General features: G+C 40.5%; 1 protein-coding gene across 3 annotated transcripts in view; it reads left to right on the forward strand.

Moving 5' to 3' along the window:
• The window catches only part of CWC27 (CWC27 spliceosome associated cyclophilin), a 207,011-nt gene that overhangs the window by 38,335 nt on the left and 150,946 nt on the right, over positions 1–17,730 (forward strand). The window contains exon 11 of one of the 3 annotated variants that reach the window (XM_045020824.1): positions 12,460–12,499. The exons of the other annotated variants lie outside the window; for them this stretch is intronic. Coding sequence (XP_044876759.1) covers positions 12,460–12,484 — 25 coding nt within the window. The 3' untranslated portion in view covers positions 12,485–12,499. Of the gene's footprint in view, positions 1–12,459; positions 12,500–17,730 lie in introns of those variants that run through there. 3 annotated transcript variants of the gene reach the window in all.

Here is a 17,730-nt window from a genome sequence, read left to right on the forward strand (position 1 = left end):
GCTAAGATTTAGTCAGGGGTATTTATAATAAAAGTCATGGACAAGTCAGAGGCCCTGAAATTTTGTTTATTGTCCATGACTTTTACTAAAAATACCTGTGACTAAATCTTCACTTTAGGGCTTGTCTTCACTACCAGGGAGATCAACGCTGCTGCAATCAATGCAGCGGGTGTCGATTTAGCTGGTCTAGTGAAGATATGCTAAATCAATGGCAGAGTGCTCTCCAGTTGACTCCGGTACTCCAGCTCCCGAGAAGAATAAGATAAGTTGACTGGAGAGCATCTCCTGTCGACACAGCGCAATGAAGACACTGGGGTAAGTCGACCTAAGCTATGTCGACTCCAGCTACATTATTCACATAGCTAGAGGAGTGTAACTTAGGTCGACTTACCCCAGTAGTGAAGAAAAGCCCTCCATTACCATTTATCAGAACAAGTTATACATGTGTATGTATGTGTGATTTTAAGAATCTGTGCCTGAGATGATGATCAGAGAGATGATCTTATGGGTGGATAATATCAAACTTATTAGGGATTGTTTCACAATATGTCAATAAATGTGGACTCCAACGGTTCTTGGCCAAATAATTTTCTCTTCACAAGCACTAATCAGCTATCACAGGATCAGCTTATATGTGTATTAAGTTGACTACAAATTAAAATTGTCAAAAAAGTAACTTTTAATTTAATTTTAAATTCCTTCGAATTTCACTGTTTTATGTGCTCTTAATGTAGCTTATGAAATGAAACTAAAACTTACCCAACCCTGCTACCAGAAAATTGTTGATGAGTGCAGACAATAGTTGGTTTTCCTCCGTCAGGTTCAGCTTCCACACTTAACAATGGTTCTTGTGTAGCTTTGAGGAACAAAGTGTTCTCCTTTAACTCTCTCATCCTGTTCAGTCACCTATCTCAATTGCTCCAAAGGTGGTGAAGCCATTTTAAAAGCATTGTTTGTAGAACCAGCTACATCAGTGGGTGTAGTGAGCTTTCAATATAGCTATTTCAATAACTTAGATTTGAAAGTGATGTTGGCTGTCCACAGAGGAAGGTAATGCCTTGGGAAGAAGGGAACTACCAGAGCAAGAAAGAAACAGTTCAGAAGTCATTCCTTCCCACAATGGACACACATGTCACTTTTAATGGCATTTCTTGGGCCACTAGGGCATTTTTTTCTCATAGAAGCTGGAAGTTGTATAGCTGGCAGTGGCAGCTTGGGACAGGGTAGGAAAAACTCAAGAAATACTGGTATTTATTATACATTTGGACATTACATTAATATGAATTTAAAACATTCTAAATTGACAAAACCATTCAGATTGTTTTTCTCCTATTTTTTCTTAAATATTTATGAAATGTTTTTCATAGTAGGTTATGTTCCATTAAATAGCAAAAACAATTTTTTTAAAATGACACATAGCAGAATTACAATTATTCATTAATTTTTGTTCAGTGACAGTCAATGTGTAATAGATTTATTTACCAAATAAATTTGCATTCTTTTTTAACTAGAACAACCCAGTTTAGATCAAACAGTAGCATGCTTTTAATATCCACATCAGAGAAAGTCAGCCTCCCATTAGTTGGGAAAACCCCCACAAAACCTATAAAGATATCATGGTTTAACTCTCAAAAGTTCATTTAAACTATAGATTTATTTTACATATTCATTTTATGTTGATTTGCTGCACATTTTCTGTAAAATTGTCCTGCATCAAAAGACTACCCAGTGAGACTGATGTTAATTCACTAAAAGCAGGACCTTCTCTCTTTTTCTTTTAAATACAGGGCTTATAGGACATATAAATAGGGTGACCAGATGTCCCATTTTTTAAGGGACAGTCCCATTTTTTTGAGGACTTTTTCTTAGATAGTTGCCTATTCCTCCCCACCCCCTGTCCCATTTTTTCACAGTTGCTATCTGGTAACCCTGCATATAAACAATGTCTGAAGATTTACACTCAGAACTGTCGTGGAAAAATTGACCACACCGTTGATTTTGGGTCAGACACACTGAGGCACCTTTATTAGGGTACACAATACAATTATGCATAAAGGGAAGGTCGGCGTATCCCCAAGCAAGGGGGGTTAGCCGCCTTGTCTTTAACAGACTTTCACCAAGCTTATAAAGGCCAAAACCACAAAGCATAATTACACATCACACACATTACACGTTACCAACTCCTTATTTGGCATACTTTCTTACTTTTAGCGAGCCTGTCACCATCTAGGGCTTTTCCTGCTATTGTCCCAAATGTGGTTTTCGTTGGTAGTCTGCCTGCCTTTGGACCCCTGCTTGCGGTTACTTCTGCGAAAGCTCTAGCTAGACTCTGCGTATTACAGCTGGGCACCTTAGGGCCGCTTGGTTCCTCTTTTTGCTTTACTTCCTGGTGCCCTTTATATAGACAAACAAGAATTGCAGAAGTATTAAACTCATTGCTTATATATGCTAGTAGGACAAGGGGTTAAGGCCTACAAATTACGCCAAGCAGCAATGGGGGGTTAAGGTATGCTTAAAATTCTGGGCCTATAAGTGGGGTAGGGGGGGATATTTTCCCTATCAGAACTTACTGAAGGTTGCTTTTAAAGCAGAAGTGCTGAATTCTCTTTCTTTCAGGAAAATTTGTCAAATTGACACATCTAGTTGATTCATTATTAAGCTCTCCAGCCTTGTTATCTGTTCCACATTAAATAGCCATCCCAGAACTGGGAACATCCAAGGGAATGTCTCTTCATTTTTCTGAAACAACATCTCTTTAGGTATAGGGATGGCAAACAAAGAAGGTCTTTGGAATAGATATAAGGACACTGGGAAGAATCTTTGCGTCATATGTTTAGCCCTGGATAGGTGCTTTACAGTCTGTGTATGATTCCATCAGTTTTAAGCATTAGTGGCCATAGGTATGTGTGTACAATTGTCATCACTGTCTTATTTACTGTACCTGTAACATTAAACTCTAGAATCTGTTATTTTCCAACTGATAGGAATCTGACATTCTCTGACATGGAAATTAAATGCATACCTCTGTTCTATCCAAATTCAGTTGTATTAACCTTAGGTCCCAGTGTGATGATATGGCGAGCCCATTATCATGTTAGATGATTCTGTCTTGAAGAATGAATTCTTCATGTGAATGCATTGGAAATAAGTGATATGACAGTCTCATGAGATTTCTCCACCTAGTCTAGTCCAGTCCAGGCTTCAGTTGTTCAGAGCGGGCAATGCTGCAGGAGTTGTCTGTTAGTAAACAGGGAGTTGAATCAACAGTGCATGACTTCAGTGGGAGGTTCTAGTAGCATTTTAGTGGGGCAAGGAACATCTGCTCTCTATCATGGTTATTCTGTTGTACCAATACAATAAAAACCAACAGGATCGTTTAAAAGGGGATGAGGCAAAATGCCACATTTATTGTGAATACAAAAAGAAGCACAGTAAACAAGTAATCATAAATATTCTATCCCGTGTACTCACACAAAATACCAAAAGAAGCAAAGCAAGTAGACAATTATATTTACTACATTCCATTCACTCACACACACATACACATACAAGTTCTGCAAAGTAGTTGTAGTTACCAGCCTAGAGGTTGCTCATGCCAAGTTACTGGCCAGATAACTTGGGCATGAGGGTGGAGCTGAGCCTTTGTCAGATGTGCTCCTCGAGAGTGGTTGCAGAACCAGACTCAAAGTCCTTAGTCTTTAGGGTCTGTTTTTATAGGAGTTTATTCCTATGCTAGTCTATGGAGGTGGCTTCATCATGCTGTTGCTGAATCAGTCAGCAGATGGCACATCCATGATGGCTCCACGACGGCTGCCAGATGTTATCTTGTTCTTTAGAAGCAGCAAAGAATCCTGTGGCACCTTATAGACTAACAGACGTTTTGCAGCATGAGCTTTCGTGGCATGAGCACCCACGAAAGCTCATGGTGCAAAACATCTGTTAGTCTATAAGGTGCCACAGGATTCTTTGCTGCTTCTACAGAACCAGACTAACACGGCTACCCCTCTGATTCTTGTTCTTTGGTTCTCCCATCCCTGGGGCTGTTGGGTGGATTCCAGTCTGCCCTCCGGGGGTCATCCGGTTATCTCCACATAGCACAAGCAAGATAAAGAAGGGGAGAAGGGTGGGAGTCTGTGTGCTGTTCCGAGGAACAGTTGTTTCTGCAAGGTCTTATCTTTTCTGAGAGCAGACTCTCTGTCCCAGGATGACACAATTAGCAGTTTGGCCTTGTAAACTGCTCACAGGGAGAAGAAGAAAAAGACCTTCTAATTAACACTACTTTGGGATCTCTAAACTATGTGGGGGGGGGGGGGGGGTTTACATTCAATCTATCTACCATACATCTCCTTATGGCATTAATACAGAAATTATACAGAATACAGAAATCCTTTGGTATAGTCAGACAATTCATCTCATCAGAAATTTAAATATGCAAGCAGAGTGTTTGAGCTTTTAAAGTAATTTATTCAGAATAATGGCTTCTAAGTAGGTAACTTTTTTAGCAAATCTACAGTCAGTTGGATCTGTCTGTCTTGTCGAATGGATTTTGTATTAAAAGAAACAAGTCAGAAAATGGAATAGAGGAAACAATGTGGAAACAATAGACACATTCTGAAATTCATGGCACCAACATCCAAGGCACCACTTCCTGTAAATACAATTTATACTCAGAATGGTTTAAGCTAATTTTGTTTGCTTCAGTATGTGTCAGACCTTTGGTATATGAATCTTCTGACTTGGAAGACCATCTAATTCAACATTAGTGTTGAAGCATGAGGGATAAGAATTCTGTCAAGTTATCTATATCTTTGGTGTATGAAAGGGAAATGCCAAAGTCTTAGTCTTTTAGACTCTGTCATATCTAAGCTCCTAAGTTCAGAACAGCTGGTTACATCAAAAGCATACTTCCAGATAAAAGAAAATGTCAGACTTGTGCATCAGGAATCAAATTCAATTTTAGAATTCCATCAACTTGGCCTTAAAAATGTCAGTCCTCTGCTTGTTAAAGGCTTGAGCGGATCAGTTGGAGGTTTTATAGAGAGAGATGGTTCTTTAGAATAGTGAATCATTAAAATAATTTCTTTATGTACATTTATTTTCATCCTGTAGGTGGAGCTCGGGTACTACACATTATAAATACAGTAGTTTCATTTATTTTTCATGCTTTTTATTTACATGTCATACAACATTCAGCCACAGTACAAAAATAAGCAAAGTAATACAGAGATGCATTGGTTACCTATAGGAACAGAGAGGATGTGGCCATGGGTAAAAATAGTTTAAGTCCCAAAATTGCAGGAATAGTCCCCTCATGTGTATGAAATTTCTAGAAGGAAATCTGAAGATCTTCATATGACTCAAGATGTATTAAATAGAATTTTTTCTCTATTCCAGTTCTGGTCACTAAAGATCTCATGATGTTTTTTAAATGGGTAGAAGTGTTTAACTTCAGTATCCTGAGCCAAATACTTCACTTCACATTCTAAAATTTTGTAATTGCTGCATACTAAATTGCTATAATTGCTAAATAGACGTTGCATGTTTGTTTCACCTGGGAGATGGCTGCATTTCTGTGGCAGCTGAAATGATTTCTCCGTATCACTTCCAGATTTCTTGATAAAATTGCATAGCATTTTGGGGTTCTGTAGGCTGAAAAGTACTGTCACAGTGCATGTCATCAATTTTGCTGTCAGTTAAGAGCTTAACATCCTTAGTAAGGCAATATTATGCTGCACAGCATCAGTGAAATAGCTGTCCAGAGTGACTGGACAGTAAAGGAATGGGAAGAAATGTTTGAGATTACTGAATAATGACATCTGAAAATCAAATGGAAGGTCTCATGTCTTTGGAATTAACCACACAGATCTGAAAACTAGTGGTGGGAGGGATGTTTCCTAGTTCTGTTCTTAGTCATATCCTGTAATCATTTTAGCCACATGTTAAAAAAATTAAATGTCTATTTTCTTTTGCTTGGATTATAACAAGGCCAGTACCTTTGTCTAAAAGATGGTATTTTAATAGTACCATTTGCAGCCATCTCATTGTTTCTTGTACTCTCCCATCTCTCTGTCTGTTCCCATCTATTCTCTTGTCTTATACTTAGGGTATGGCTACACTTACAAATCTGCAGCGCTGGTAGTTGCAGCACTGGTCGTCCAGCTGTGCAGGGCCAGCGCTGGTGTGTGGCCACACTCACAGCTACCAGCGCTGGTGTGTGGCCACATTTGCAGCACTGTTGGGAGTGATGCATTATGGGCAGCTATCCCAGCGTTCAAGTGGCAGCAACGTGCTTTTCAAAAGAGGGGGTGGGGTGAGGCGTAGTGTGGCAGGGAGAGGGCGAGAGAGAGAGAGTGGATTTTTGGAGCCAACACTGTGTGTTACCTTCCTGCCTTGAAAAATCAGAACATGTTCCCGATCCCTTACCCTTAACTCTTAACTGCAAACAGCCTGCAGGCAACGGACTCCCTCTCTCCCCTCTGCCCCGTTTCTGTCAAGCAAACACTCACTCCCTGCCTGCCTCATTATCTCATTTGATTGTTCACAGATTGATCACAGCAAACAGGAGCTGTGTTTGTAGATAAGCAGCTCCGGGATCAACGGAGCTACGGAGCTCTGAGTTCACAACAAAACAAAGAGAGGCTGCATAACAAAACAAAGAGAGTAATTTATAAAAGCATTCTGGGATATCTGCTAATACCCTGGAGGCCAATAACAGGCTGGTGTGTGGCCACACTTGATGACCAGCGCTGCAGCACCAGCGCTGCAATCTGTATTCCCCATGCTGAGCCAGGTGTACGGCCAGCGCTGCAGCCAGGGAGTTGCAGCGCTGGATGTGCCCTGCAGGTGTGGACACTTACTAATTGCAGTGCTGGAAAGCCTCCACCAGCGCTGCAACTCGCAAGTGTAGCCATACCCTTAGATTGTAAGCTTTTGGGGCAGGAACCATCTTTTTGTTGTGTTTGTACAGTTCTTAGCACAATGGGGATCCTGGTCCATGACTTAGGCTCCTGGGTGGTAGGGTAATATTATTAGCACATAAGCCCTGCTCTATGCTAGGCCTATTTCAGAATCTCTGGTAGAATAAAGTAATATTTTTTAAAAGGTGTATACGTTTAAAACACCGTAATACTTTCTACGAATTTGAATAAATATTAAAAACACATTGGGCATGCCAGAAAGATCTCTTGAAGCCCCCTTGTAGGATGATCCTTTAATACTGCAATGTAAGGTAGCCAAAGTGAATTTCATGGAGGAGCTTTTTTAATTGAATTATTTTAAATCCTTTAAGTCAAGACCCCGTTTACTCTTCCTAAGATTTCATCAATATCTATAAATACAACATTAGGTCATTTTTATTCATAAACACACTCACTCAGGGATGATTCCCTGTTAGAGTTCTATTTTGAGACCTTATCACTTCGTTTCTAATGCATTTAATGTGTTCCATGTTAATTTTATATTCTATTTTTTTAATCAAAATGTTGTGGGGGTACCAAGTCAAATGCCTTAAAGAAGTTTAAGTATATTACATATGAGTGTCTCCTAAATCCCTATTCAGTTAAGTGACTGAGAAATTATTCTGAGCCAGAGGCTCTAATTACTAATTCAAAATGTAAAAGAAGTAATGCAACACTGATTCTTGTTTTTGGAAGTAACTTCAATTATACAAACTCAGTTCTAATTAACATACTTGTTCAGATGTGTGAATGTGCATTTTTGTTAAACATGTTGGAGAAAAAAGTTAGTTGTAATACAGAAAACATTAACTTCGTACATTGATATTGTGACATCTTTAAAAAATGCTGGTAAAATATACAGCTAATAGTGAAAGAACACAAAAAATTTTTGGTTGTGTATCTCATTAAAATGATTGTACATCTTCTCATAAACCAGTGGCTCTCAAACTTTTGTACTGGTGACCCCTTTCACACAGCAAGCCTCTGAGTGTGACCCCCTCTCCCCCATAAATTAAAAACACTTTTTAATATATTTAACACGATTATAAATGCTGGAGGCAAAGCGGGGTTTGGGATGGAGGCTGACAGCTTGCGACCCCCCCATGTAATAACCTCGCGACCCCCTGAGGGGTCCCGACCCTCAGTTTGAGAACCCCTGTCATAAACCAAATGTTCTGCATAATCATTCTTCCTGTGCAATTTTGTACATCACACAGCAATAGACATTGGAAAAGTTCCCAACAGTATGTGAATGAATTTCACAAGTTCTGTTATACAAACATAGGGAATACAGTGAAATTAATTATTCCTAGATGTAGCTGGAATCTCTCTAACCTCTAATGTAGTCCTTGCAAACAGATTTAAATGAAGACACATTTATTTAATCCTTTCCTCCTAAAAATGCAAAAACTAGTTATGGGTATACCCTCAAAGATTCAGAGGTTCTTGGTCCTACATATTTAACATTTTTATCAATGACGTGGATGAAAACATAAATTGAGGGAGTGGTAAATAATGAAGAGGACTGGTCAGTGATACAGAGCAACTTGGACCTCTTGTTAAATGGGGGTTCAAGAGAACAAAAAGGGTTTTAATAAGGCTAAATGTAAATGTATACATTTAGGAACAAAATGTAGGCCATACTTACAGGAAGGAGGACTCTACTCAGTGAAGCAATGAAAAAGATTTGGGGCTGAAGTGGATAATAAGCTGAACGTGAGTTCCCCTTGTGATGCTGTGGCCAAAAGAGCTAATGCATTCTGACATATTCAGGCTGGATTCAGGAGGGGATGATACCACCAAAACAAGGTTCTCTCTCTGACTCAAGACAGAAAATGCATTTGAATCAGGAAGGAAAGGTAGTGGAGTCCATATTGGTCTGATAGCAGCCAGTGATCTTGGTGGCACATCAGGCAGACTGCTAAACTGCTGCAAGTTATTCACTGTAGGCCAATGGTGTGGTTCATTCAAGAAATGATACCAGTCAAAGCTTCATCATGCAAGTTGGGGAGAAAATTCATTAGCTTAACTGGCTCTATAATGGCCTTCCATAAAGGTCAGTTTTGACTTCCCTTTTGTTCAATGTGTATGTATACACATGCAACCTTCCTGAAATGCAGGCTGAGAAAAATGTGTATGCCGATGATCTTTTTTTTGCTGGCACTGGTAATGACTTCCATCGGATTGAAGAGAATCTCAGTCAAGGCGAAGATGCTCTGACCACTTATTCCTAGTAATGAAATTCTCAGTGAAACCAAGACAGTGGCAGCTACTTTGCATCTAAACAATCATCTTACTGATCTGTATCAGTTGACAGCTACTGCTATTCCATCCAGTTGTCACTCACTTGGGAGTAAAACTCAACCATAGCCTGACTTACTGGTCTCACCTAGAATAACTGAAAATGACTCTCTTCCTATAGTGTTTTGATAAAAATACAAAAACTCTCAGGAACCTCCTGAAGAGCAGACCCTTTGGGTCCTTCATACATCTCTATTGTCCCTGCTGTTTGCTTCAGCTGAATACTGCTCTGCCGTTTGGGGGCACACCCACCACACTCAACTTGTCAACATGGAGCTGAATTCGGCCACTCACATTATTAGTGGCTGCTTGAATTATACACCAGCCTCCAGTCTGTATGTGTTAGCTCACTTAGTTTCACTAGTTCTTTGACAAGATGCTATTACTGTTAAATCTGCCTGGAGAGCTGAGACAGGTGAAACAAACCTATTGCAGCTTGGGCTGACTTATGCCATATTCTCAGGCAGGAAACAACTTGAAATGCAAGTTGGAGATCTGCTTGTATTCCGAGGAGGAATTCCATTTCTGCAGACTGGAGTGTGACACCATAGTTGATCTTTTGACATACCTTTGCTACGGCAGCTCACACACTCTTGGACAAGAGTGCCACTGGCTCTTTACCATGCGTGGATGATCAGTGCCACCAGGGAGCTGAAAACTATGTCCATGTAGAGTGGAAGCATCAGGGGGAAAAGAGTCTAATACACTAAGTAAATTCAGGAGTCTATTGCTGCACGTCTCCTTATCCACTTGATTGTAGATTCTGGACCAGGCTCCACAGACTACTCTCTAGCTCAGTGGTCCCCAACGTGGTGCCTGCGGGCGCATCTTAATGTGCCCACGTCCTGGCCCCCAGGAGAGCACCCGCTGAAATGCCGCTGAATTTCAGCGGCATTTCGGCGGGGACGCCTCTTGATGACGACGCTTGTCGCCAACAAGTGATGTCATCGAGAGGCGTCGCTCCCGAATTTCGGCGGGGACGCCTCTCGATGACGCCACTTGCTGTCGACAAGTGACGTCATTGAGAGGCGTCGCTCCCGAATTTGGAGCAGCATTGCAGACAATAACTCATGCAGTGGAAGAATGTCCAGCCTGTCATCTAGAAGGGATTTTACAATGCCTAGCCTCCCTTGATACATAAGCTATTCTCTTCTTATGGATCCGGAGCATCAAGATCTGATGCCTATGTACAAGAGAAGAGCAAATAAGACACTCCTATTCCAGAATAAGCGCATCCACACACAGAGTTAAGCAGATTAACTATTTTTTATTTAAATTAACACTCCTAATTTATTCTGGATTAATTATCATGTGCGGACAAACCCTTAATTTGCAGTGCATTGAATTATTCCTGTCAGGCACTTTAGGAAGCAGGTTCTTTTTATTACATACCAACATCTTTAAAAAAAAAAAATTACTAGATAGAGGGACAAGATGGGTAGCTAATGTGAGAGCTGAACAGTCAAACGCATTCAAGAAAGAATGCCATTTGCGGACTGTGAGAGGAAGCATTTCTTTATCCAGGAATTGAATGTGTGAAGAGTATGGCATGCTAGCCACAGGCTAGTTCATCTCTATTTACCCAGTTCATTACCATCTAATATAGCAAAAATGAGAATTAAGCTCCTTGGGAGAAGTTGCTACTGCTGATGTAGTGTGGCTGTAGAAGGATGCTATATTGGAAGGGTTATTGTTGGACACTAAAGCAGCAAATCATCAGTAAATTTTTTTTTAAAAAGCTCTTCTAATCAAATTGCACATGTGCTTTAATAATTGACAGTAGTTTGGAAATACATTTCTCTCTTTGTTCAATTTGATAAAATCTTGAGATTCTAAACAGAGAAATGATAGAATTATATATTTATCTCAGTAAGGATCACCCTACATAAATTTGTTTACTCTTGCTGAGTTTGCAGATATTTTAGCTAACTCCTATCTTTTGGGTGATTTGTCATATCTTATTAGTATTCATTTTATATCCTATTTTACTGTTATGTGAAATCAGTAGTTATACTTTCAAAACCGTTGTTAATAGAGTGAAAAAATCTCTCTTTATTGAATGATGCTTTGTGGGAAGGAAGTTTGATATTAACTGAGCAACTGAGAACATTTTCCAGTCTGAAGAACAGTAAATCAGGCAAACCATGTGTAGTTTCTGTTCTGTTTAGGTTCTTATACAGTTTCAGCATCAAGCCACATTCTGGACATTTTTAGTCCTAGAACAAATAAAAACTATTAAATATGTTAGCTTCATTGTTAATTAAATATATAAATATTTGACTTAAAATTAAACAAATAGATTTAAATTGATATTTTTGTGAACACACTGAAGTTTATTAGCTACAGCTGTGTATAATGCAGGGTGATCCATGCAATGTTGTCATTGCCCTTTGTCCTGACCTCCAACTTTTGTCAAGTCCTTTCATGGGCAGAGACAACAAGAATGCCAGGTTTTGTGAAATTTACATCATCTGTATTATACTATTAAAATTACCAAATTCATGTCACACATAACCAGTAACAGATGGGAATATATGACTCCAGGAACATTGTATTACTACAAAAGATTAACGCATGAACTCAGTGTGACACTTGCCCAGCACTTCCTGTCACACTCTATCTTGTATTTTAGAATACTCAATTTTTTTCTGTTCAACTCTTCATTACTGTGGTGCCTGGAATTTTTCATTGCAACATTTTCTTATTTCTGCATACCTATATTAATATGTGACAACGTGGTACTTGCATTTCAGTGCTGTCAGTGAAAGTTTTGATTAAAACCAATTTAAAATGTTTGTGTTTGACACAAAATAAGAAGTGATATTCATCCCCTGTGTGTGCTACAAGAAATGCACATTTGATTTGTGGTGTGAATAACTGTTAAAGATGTATCTTATTGTGCTCCATTTATATGAATGAGTATTTTCTTAAATCCGAGATCCATGCATGCTCATACAGCAAAGTGCACAATTTATTGACGTTCTTCCTTTCCCTCCCCCTTGGGAAAAGTCATTGACAACTTTTATGTGCTACCCTTTTAAACCAAACAAGCGTGCAGAGGTATTTTAAAAAGATTAGAAGTATGAGATTTTCTAATTATATACATGCTTATAACTGTGTAGTCACTTAGTGTAATAGAGAAAGTGAGTTGAAAGATGAAAGTAATACAATTTTTGTCTTTCTAACTTCTCCATTCCTGAAGGATGTATTCACTCACAGACCATTGAAATCAGTGGGAGTCTGTCTTTTGACTTGAATGGACATAGTACACAGCCGTAAACCAGCAGATAGTGGCGTTTCCCTAGCAAATAAGAAAAAAAGATTAGAATTCTAGAAAATAATTTTTCAGTTGCTGGAAGTAATTGCTATAATAAACCAAAAATTATACAGTTTTGACATCATAAACGTGTGTTTTTGGTCTCCGAGTGTACTCTACTCTGCATTGAAAATAGGACAGTAACTGTAGTGCATTATCATGCATTTTGTAGAGAGGAACACATATTTTTATTACCAAAAATATGCTCAAATTCTCCACAAAATTTCTGCCCTATTTAATTTGCTGCTCCATGATTGCTCTTCTTGTTAAGGTTTAAAAAATTTTTTTTTCATATATTTTGCTTTATTGATAGGAGCATGCTGTACTGTGCAGCATGTAAACAAACGAGAAGGCAAAACTATTTTTGAACCTTGTATCTTCCTTGTGTAGCTCCACTAAAGAAATTATTTTGTAGAGAACATCTTGGACATTTCCCTATATGTTTAGTCAGTTTGAATTTGTAACAGAAGAGCTCTGTGTGGTGTATACTGTACTGTAAGTTTTTTATATTATGGAGTGTATGTCTACAAACCTCCCACCTCCTATCTACAGACTTGGGGTAGCAGGGCTTGTGCTAGAGCTCTAAGAATAGCTGTGTAGATAGTGCTTTGAAGTTGTGACTTGGACTGGAGCTCATTGGTTTAAAATGATGCAGTAAAAAATTCAGAGCGTGAGCTCTAGCCCAAGCCACAACTTCAAAGCGCTTCCTGTACACAGCTATTTTTAGCATGCTAGCGCAAGCACCACTAGCCCAAGTTTGTCAGCCTGCACTGGGACGCTCGCTGCCCTGGGCAGAATAGGTATACATTAAGAGGCTACCTCTGCCTCAATCTTAGACTGGGACACTGCAGTTGATAGAGCAGGGGGTGAAACTCATGTGAGCTGCGGACAGAATATTCTTGGTGGAAGGTTCTCTACACAAGATCAAGTCTTATCACATTTAGGGTGCTTTGTGAATAGGGTGACCAGATAGCAAGTGTGAAAAATCAGGACGGGGATGGGGGCCAGGCCAATGGTGCCTATATAAGACAAGGCCCCGAATATCAGAACTGTCCCTATAAAATCAGGACATCTGGTCACCCTATTTGTAAGGCTACCTCTTTATGGGAAAAGACTGCATGATAACAAATTGACAGAACGGCCTAGCAACGCTCTTCTGGATAACAGAATGTAAAGAGTTAAAAACAAGGACAGGGTGAAGAGTTTAGGTTTCACTTTAAAAATAAGTTTTGTAACAGCACTAAAATACTGTTGGGGAAATACCATCACTTCTGGAGTTGAATGCAATTACTGTTTCGCGTTGTACATCAACAGTATATCATAGTTATGGATGGTAAGTGAAAAACAGCATATTCAATTGAAATTTAAAGGAGAATCTAAGCCAGGGTTTCTCAAACAGGGGTCGCCGCTTGTGTAGGGAAAGCCCCTGGCGGGCCAGGCCGGTGTGTTTACCTGCCCCGTCCGCAGGTCCGGCCGATCATGACTCCCACTGGCTGTGGATCGCTGCTCCGGGCCAATGGCAGCTGCTGGAGCAAGATGCAGGACCTGCTCACAGAATCTGGCAAGAACGGGGCTGATATTGCAGAAATACACATTCCTTAGAAGTGCTAGGCACAGAGTACTCACGCAAACACATCCCGATATCAAGTGGTACCAGAACTTCCCGATATCAAGGATGGTACTAAAACATTCCCAAAGGACGATAAGAACACACTGACATCCGTAGTCCCCCCCGCCTCTGCTAAAAGATAACAGTATGTATGTATGAGAAATGTTTTAATTGAACCAACATGTACAAGGTGCTGGGTAATAACTAGCCACGTCAGGGGGCAGTAACTAACAATGTCAGAGGGGCAGTACATAACCTGTTTGTATTGGGGTACAAAAATGTATCTGAGGGAGTGTCTTTGTCTAACCTAAGGAAGAACAGAAATTCCTGCCATTCACTGAGCTGGTCCATTGTTACGGGCATACATGTGGTAGTGGTCTGGTAGAGCCTGTGGGGATACTAGTACCATGCTTTGCCTGGTCTGTTGCCTTCGTACCTTGATGGATCTTGTGGTCATTAGGCGGTTCGCTTGAGGTCTGCTGTGTCGGCTGTCTGTGCAGAGCTGGGGCAGCACACAGGGAGAACACAGCGCACACGCATACACACACACACACACACACACACAGAGCTGAACATCTAACTACAACCGTGCTCATGGGAATTACTGATATCATTAACATCTCTTTGCTTTTATTTTTAAAAAAAAAACACCTCAAATCCTACAAAATGTGTGCATAGCTAGTCTATGTAGCCACATAATCCTATAATTATTACCCTCATCCTCCACACTCCTCCCCATTGGTTTTTTACATCCACTTTTTGTTTAATTTAAATTTAAGATCTTCAGGCAGGAATAGTTGCTTAAGTATTTTTACAGTGCCTGGCCTGATCCTAACTGGAGAATCTCATCTCGGTGCCACGATAATATAAAAATGTAAAACAAAAAATAGGTTCACTTTGGGCAAAAGTGATTTCAGCCTCTACGGTATCATGGAATTAAAGACTGTTTCATAATACATATGCACAAGGGGGCCAAATAAAGGTTACACAGGTAACCTTATTTTTGCCAGTTCTTAATTTGTGAGTGCTTGACTTTGCAACCTTGCTAATGTTCTTTTAATGTAGTTTTTTGTGTGTAATTTCCTAGGTGCTCAAAAAAGCAAACAGGATGTTAGGAATCATTAAAAAGGGGATAGAGTATAAGAAGGAGAATATATTATTGCCCTTATATAAATCGATGGTAGGCCCACATCTTGAATACTGCGTACAGATGTGGTCTCCTCATCTCAAAAAAGATATACTGGCACTAGAAAAGGTTCAGAGAAGGGCAACTAAAATGATTAGGGGTTTGGAACGGGTCCCATATGAAGAGAGATTAAAGAGGCTCGGACTTTTCAGCTTGGAAAAGAGGAGACTAAGGGGGATATGATAGAGGTAAATAAAATCATGAGTGATGTGGAGAAAGTAGATAAGGAAAAGTTATTTACTTATTCCCATAATACAAGAACTAGGGGTCACCAAATGAAATTAGTAAGCAGCAGGTTTAAAACAAATAAAAGGAAGTTCTTCTTCACACAGTGCACAGTCAACTTGTGGAACTCCTTACCTGAGGAGGACTATAACAGCTTTTAAAAGAGAACTGGATAAATTTATGGAGGTTAAGTCCATTAATGGCTATTAGCCAGGATGGGTAAGAAATGGTGTCCCTAGCCTCTGTTTGTCAGAGGGTGGAGATGGATGGCAGGAGAGAGATCACTTGATCATTACCTGTTAGGTTCACTCCCTCTGGGGCACCTGGCATTGGCCACTGTCGGTAGACAGATACTGGGCTAGATGGACCTTTGGTCTGACCCAGTATGGCGGTTCTTACGTTCTTAGGTTTTTGTAAAGCGTGTTGACACTCGCATAATTCATCAGCAGGGTCAGAACTTTAGAACCACTGCACAGACCTCTGCTGCTACAGCTAATGGAGTACCTGATAACAATGGTAGGTTGTCATCCTCTGTGTGGACCAGTACTAGACACACCCTTTGGCAGTGAGTTTCACAGATATTTGCTGATATCAGGGGAATGGTGAGACTCAGGAATCTTGGGTTCCATTCTGCTTGTTTCCCTTAAGCTTGACCCCTTCTGTCCTATCCCCTTCCACCTGTCCCTGTTCCAGTGCCTCCGCCCCCCCCCCAGCTTTTTGTCCCAGCCCTAGTCTTCCTGTCTGGCATCTGGGCTTGATGCCCAATACCCAACTCCCTCTCCACACCTGTCCCAGTCTCCATATCCACTTCCAATCTGTCTTTCTCTTCTCCCGCTCCATTCCTGTTTCCCATTCTTCATCTCCTGCTCCCAGCTCTTCATCCAATTATCAGTCTCTTGCCTCTGGCTTCTTATCCTAGTCTCCCACCTCCCTGGCTTTTTGTCCCAGTCTCTTTGCCTAGCGTGTCCCAGTTCTCCCCTACAACCCAGCTCCTTCTCAGATCTGTCTCCCCTCCCCTCCCCTCATCTTCTCCCACTGGTTCCTAATCCAAGCCTGTCCCAGTCTCCTTGTCTAGCCAGTCCTAGTCTCTCCCCAGCTCCTTGTCCGATCTCAGGGTTTTCTCCTTGCTCCCTGCCCATCCTCCTCTCATTTCCCTCACTGCTGCCAGTCTTCTTGCTCAGCCAGTACCAGTTTCTCTCCCCACTCCCGTTCTGCCAGACTCCTTGTCCCAATATAGCCCTTTCCCTCCCTCTGGTTTGGTTTTTGTCCCATCTTCATTCAAATTGCTTCATGCTGCCTGGGTGCCTGCAGGCTGGCGTGGCTATTACAGTAAAAGTGTAGTTTTGCCCCTCTAACCCTGAGTTGGAGCATGCTTAATCATTTTGTGAGGCTGGTGCATGCACAGCCCTATCCCCACATAGGAGTTGTAATGGGTTGGAACATGTTCAGTTACTTTGTGGGAATGGTTCATGTGCAGCCTGGTCAGCACTAAGAACTGTGAGAATCTTGAGCGTGGTGAGTGAGGAAGAAATCTTTAAAGGTTTTAGCTAAGCTCTAGCAAGCTAGACCATATGCCAACTGCTATTTTTCTAAATCTTATAATTTGGCCAAATTTGGGTGGATTTTCATGGGGACAGCAAAAGGCACATCACTGACACACAGGCCACCCCTTGCCAAATTTTAAGTTCCGATCCAAAGTTCCGATCCAAGGCTGTTCAAAGAAAAGCTTGCCAGAATTTTTTAACCTGGAGAAAACCGCCTATTTTTCCCAACTCTCTCATTTCTGGAAATGGTTGAATTGTTTTGGATGAAATTTTCCAAAAACTGTAACCTGAAGCAGACATCCAGCATGGGAAATTTCAGCCAAATGGTTAAAGTTTGGCAACATTTTATAACCAACTGAAAACGGGGGCTTATAATGGGAAGTTGGACAACCTTACTAATTAGGTGACGCTACCAGTCCCGTCTACAATAAGTAAATTATGTGCACTACTGATCAAATTCTCAGACCAACCTTAACAGTTCTCTCCTTTTGCTACCAGAAATCTTCAGATACAAATTATTTCAATCACAATTTTGCACCCACATTTACTTATGGGTCCAGTTACTGTCACTTGAAGATGTATTTGATGTATTG

The sequence above is a fragment of the Mauremys mutica genome, chromosome 6, assembly GCF_020497125.1.
Source record: "Mauremys mutica isolate MM-2020 ecotype Southern chromosome 6, ASM2049712v1, whole genome shotgun sequence".
Classification (NCBI taxonomy): domain Eukaryota; kingdom Metazoa; phylum Chordata; order Testudines; family Geoemydidae; genus Mauremys; species Mauremys mutica.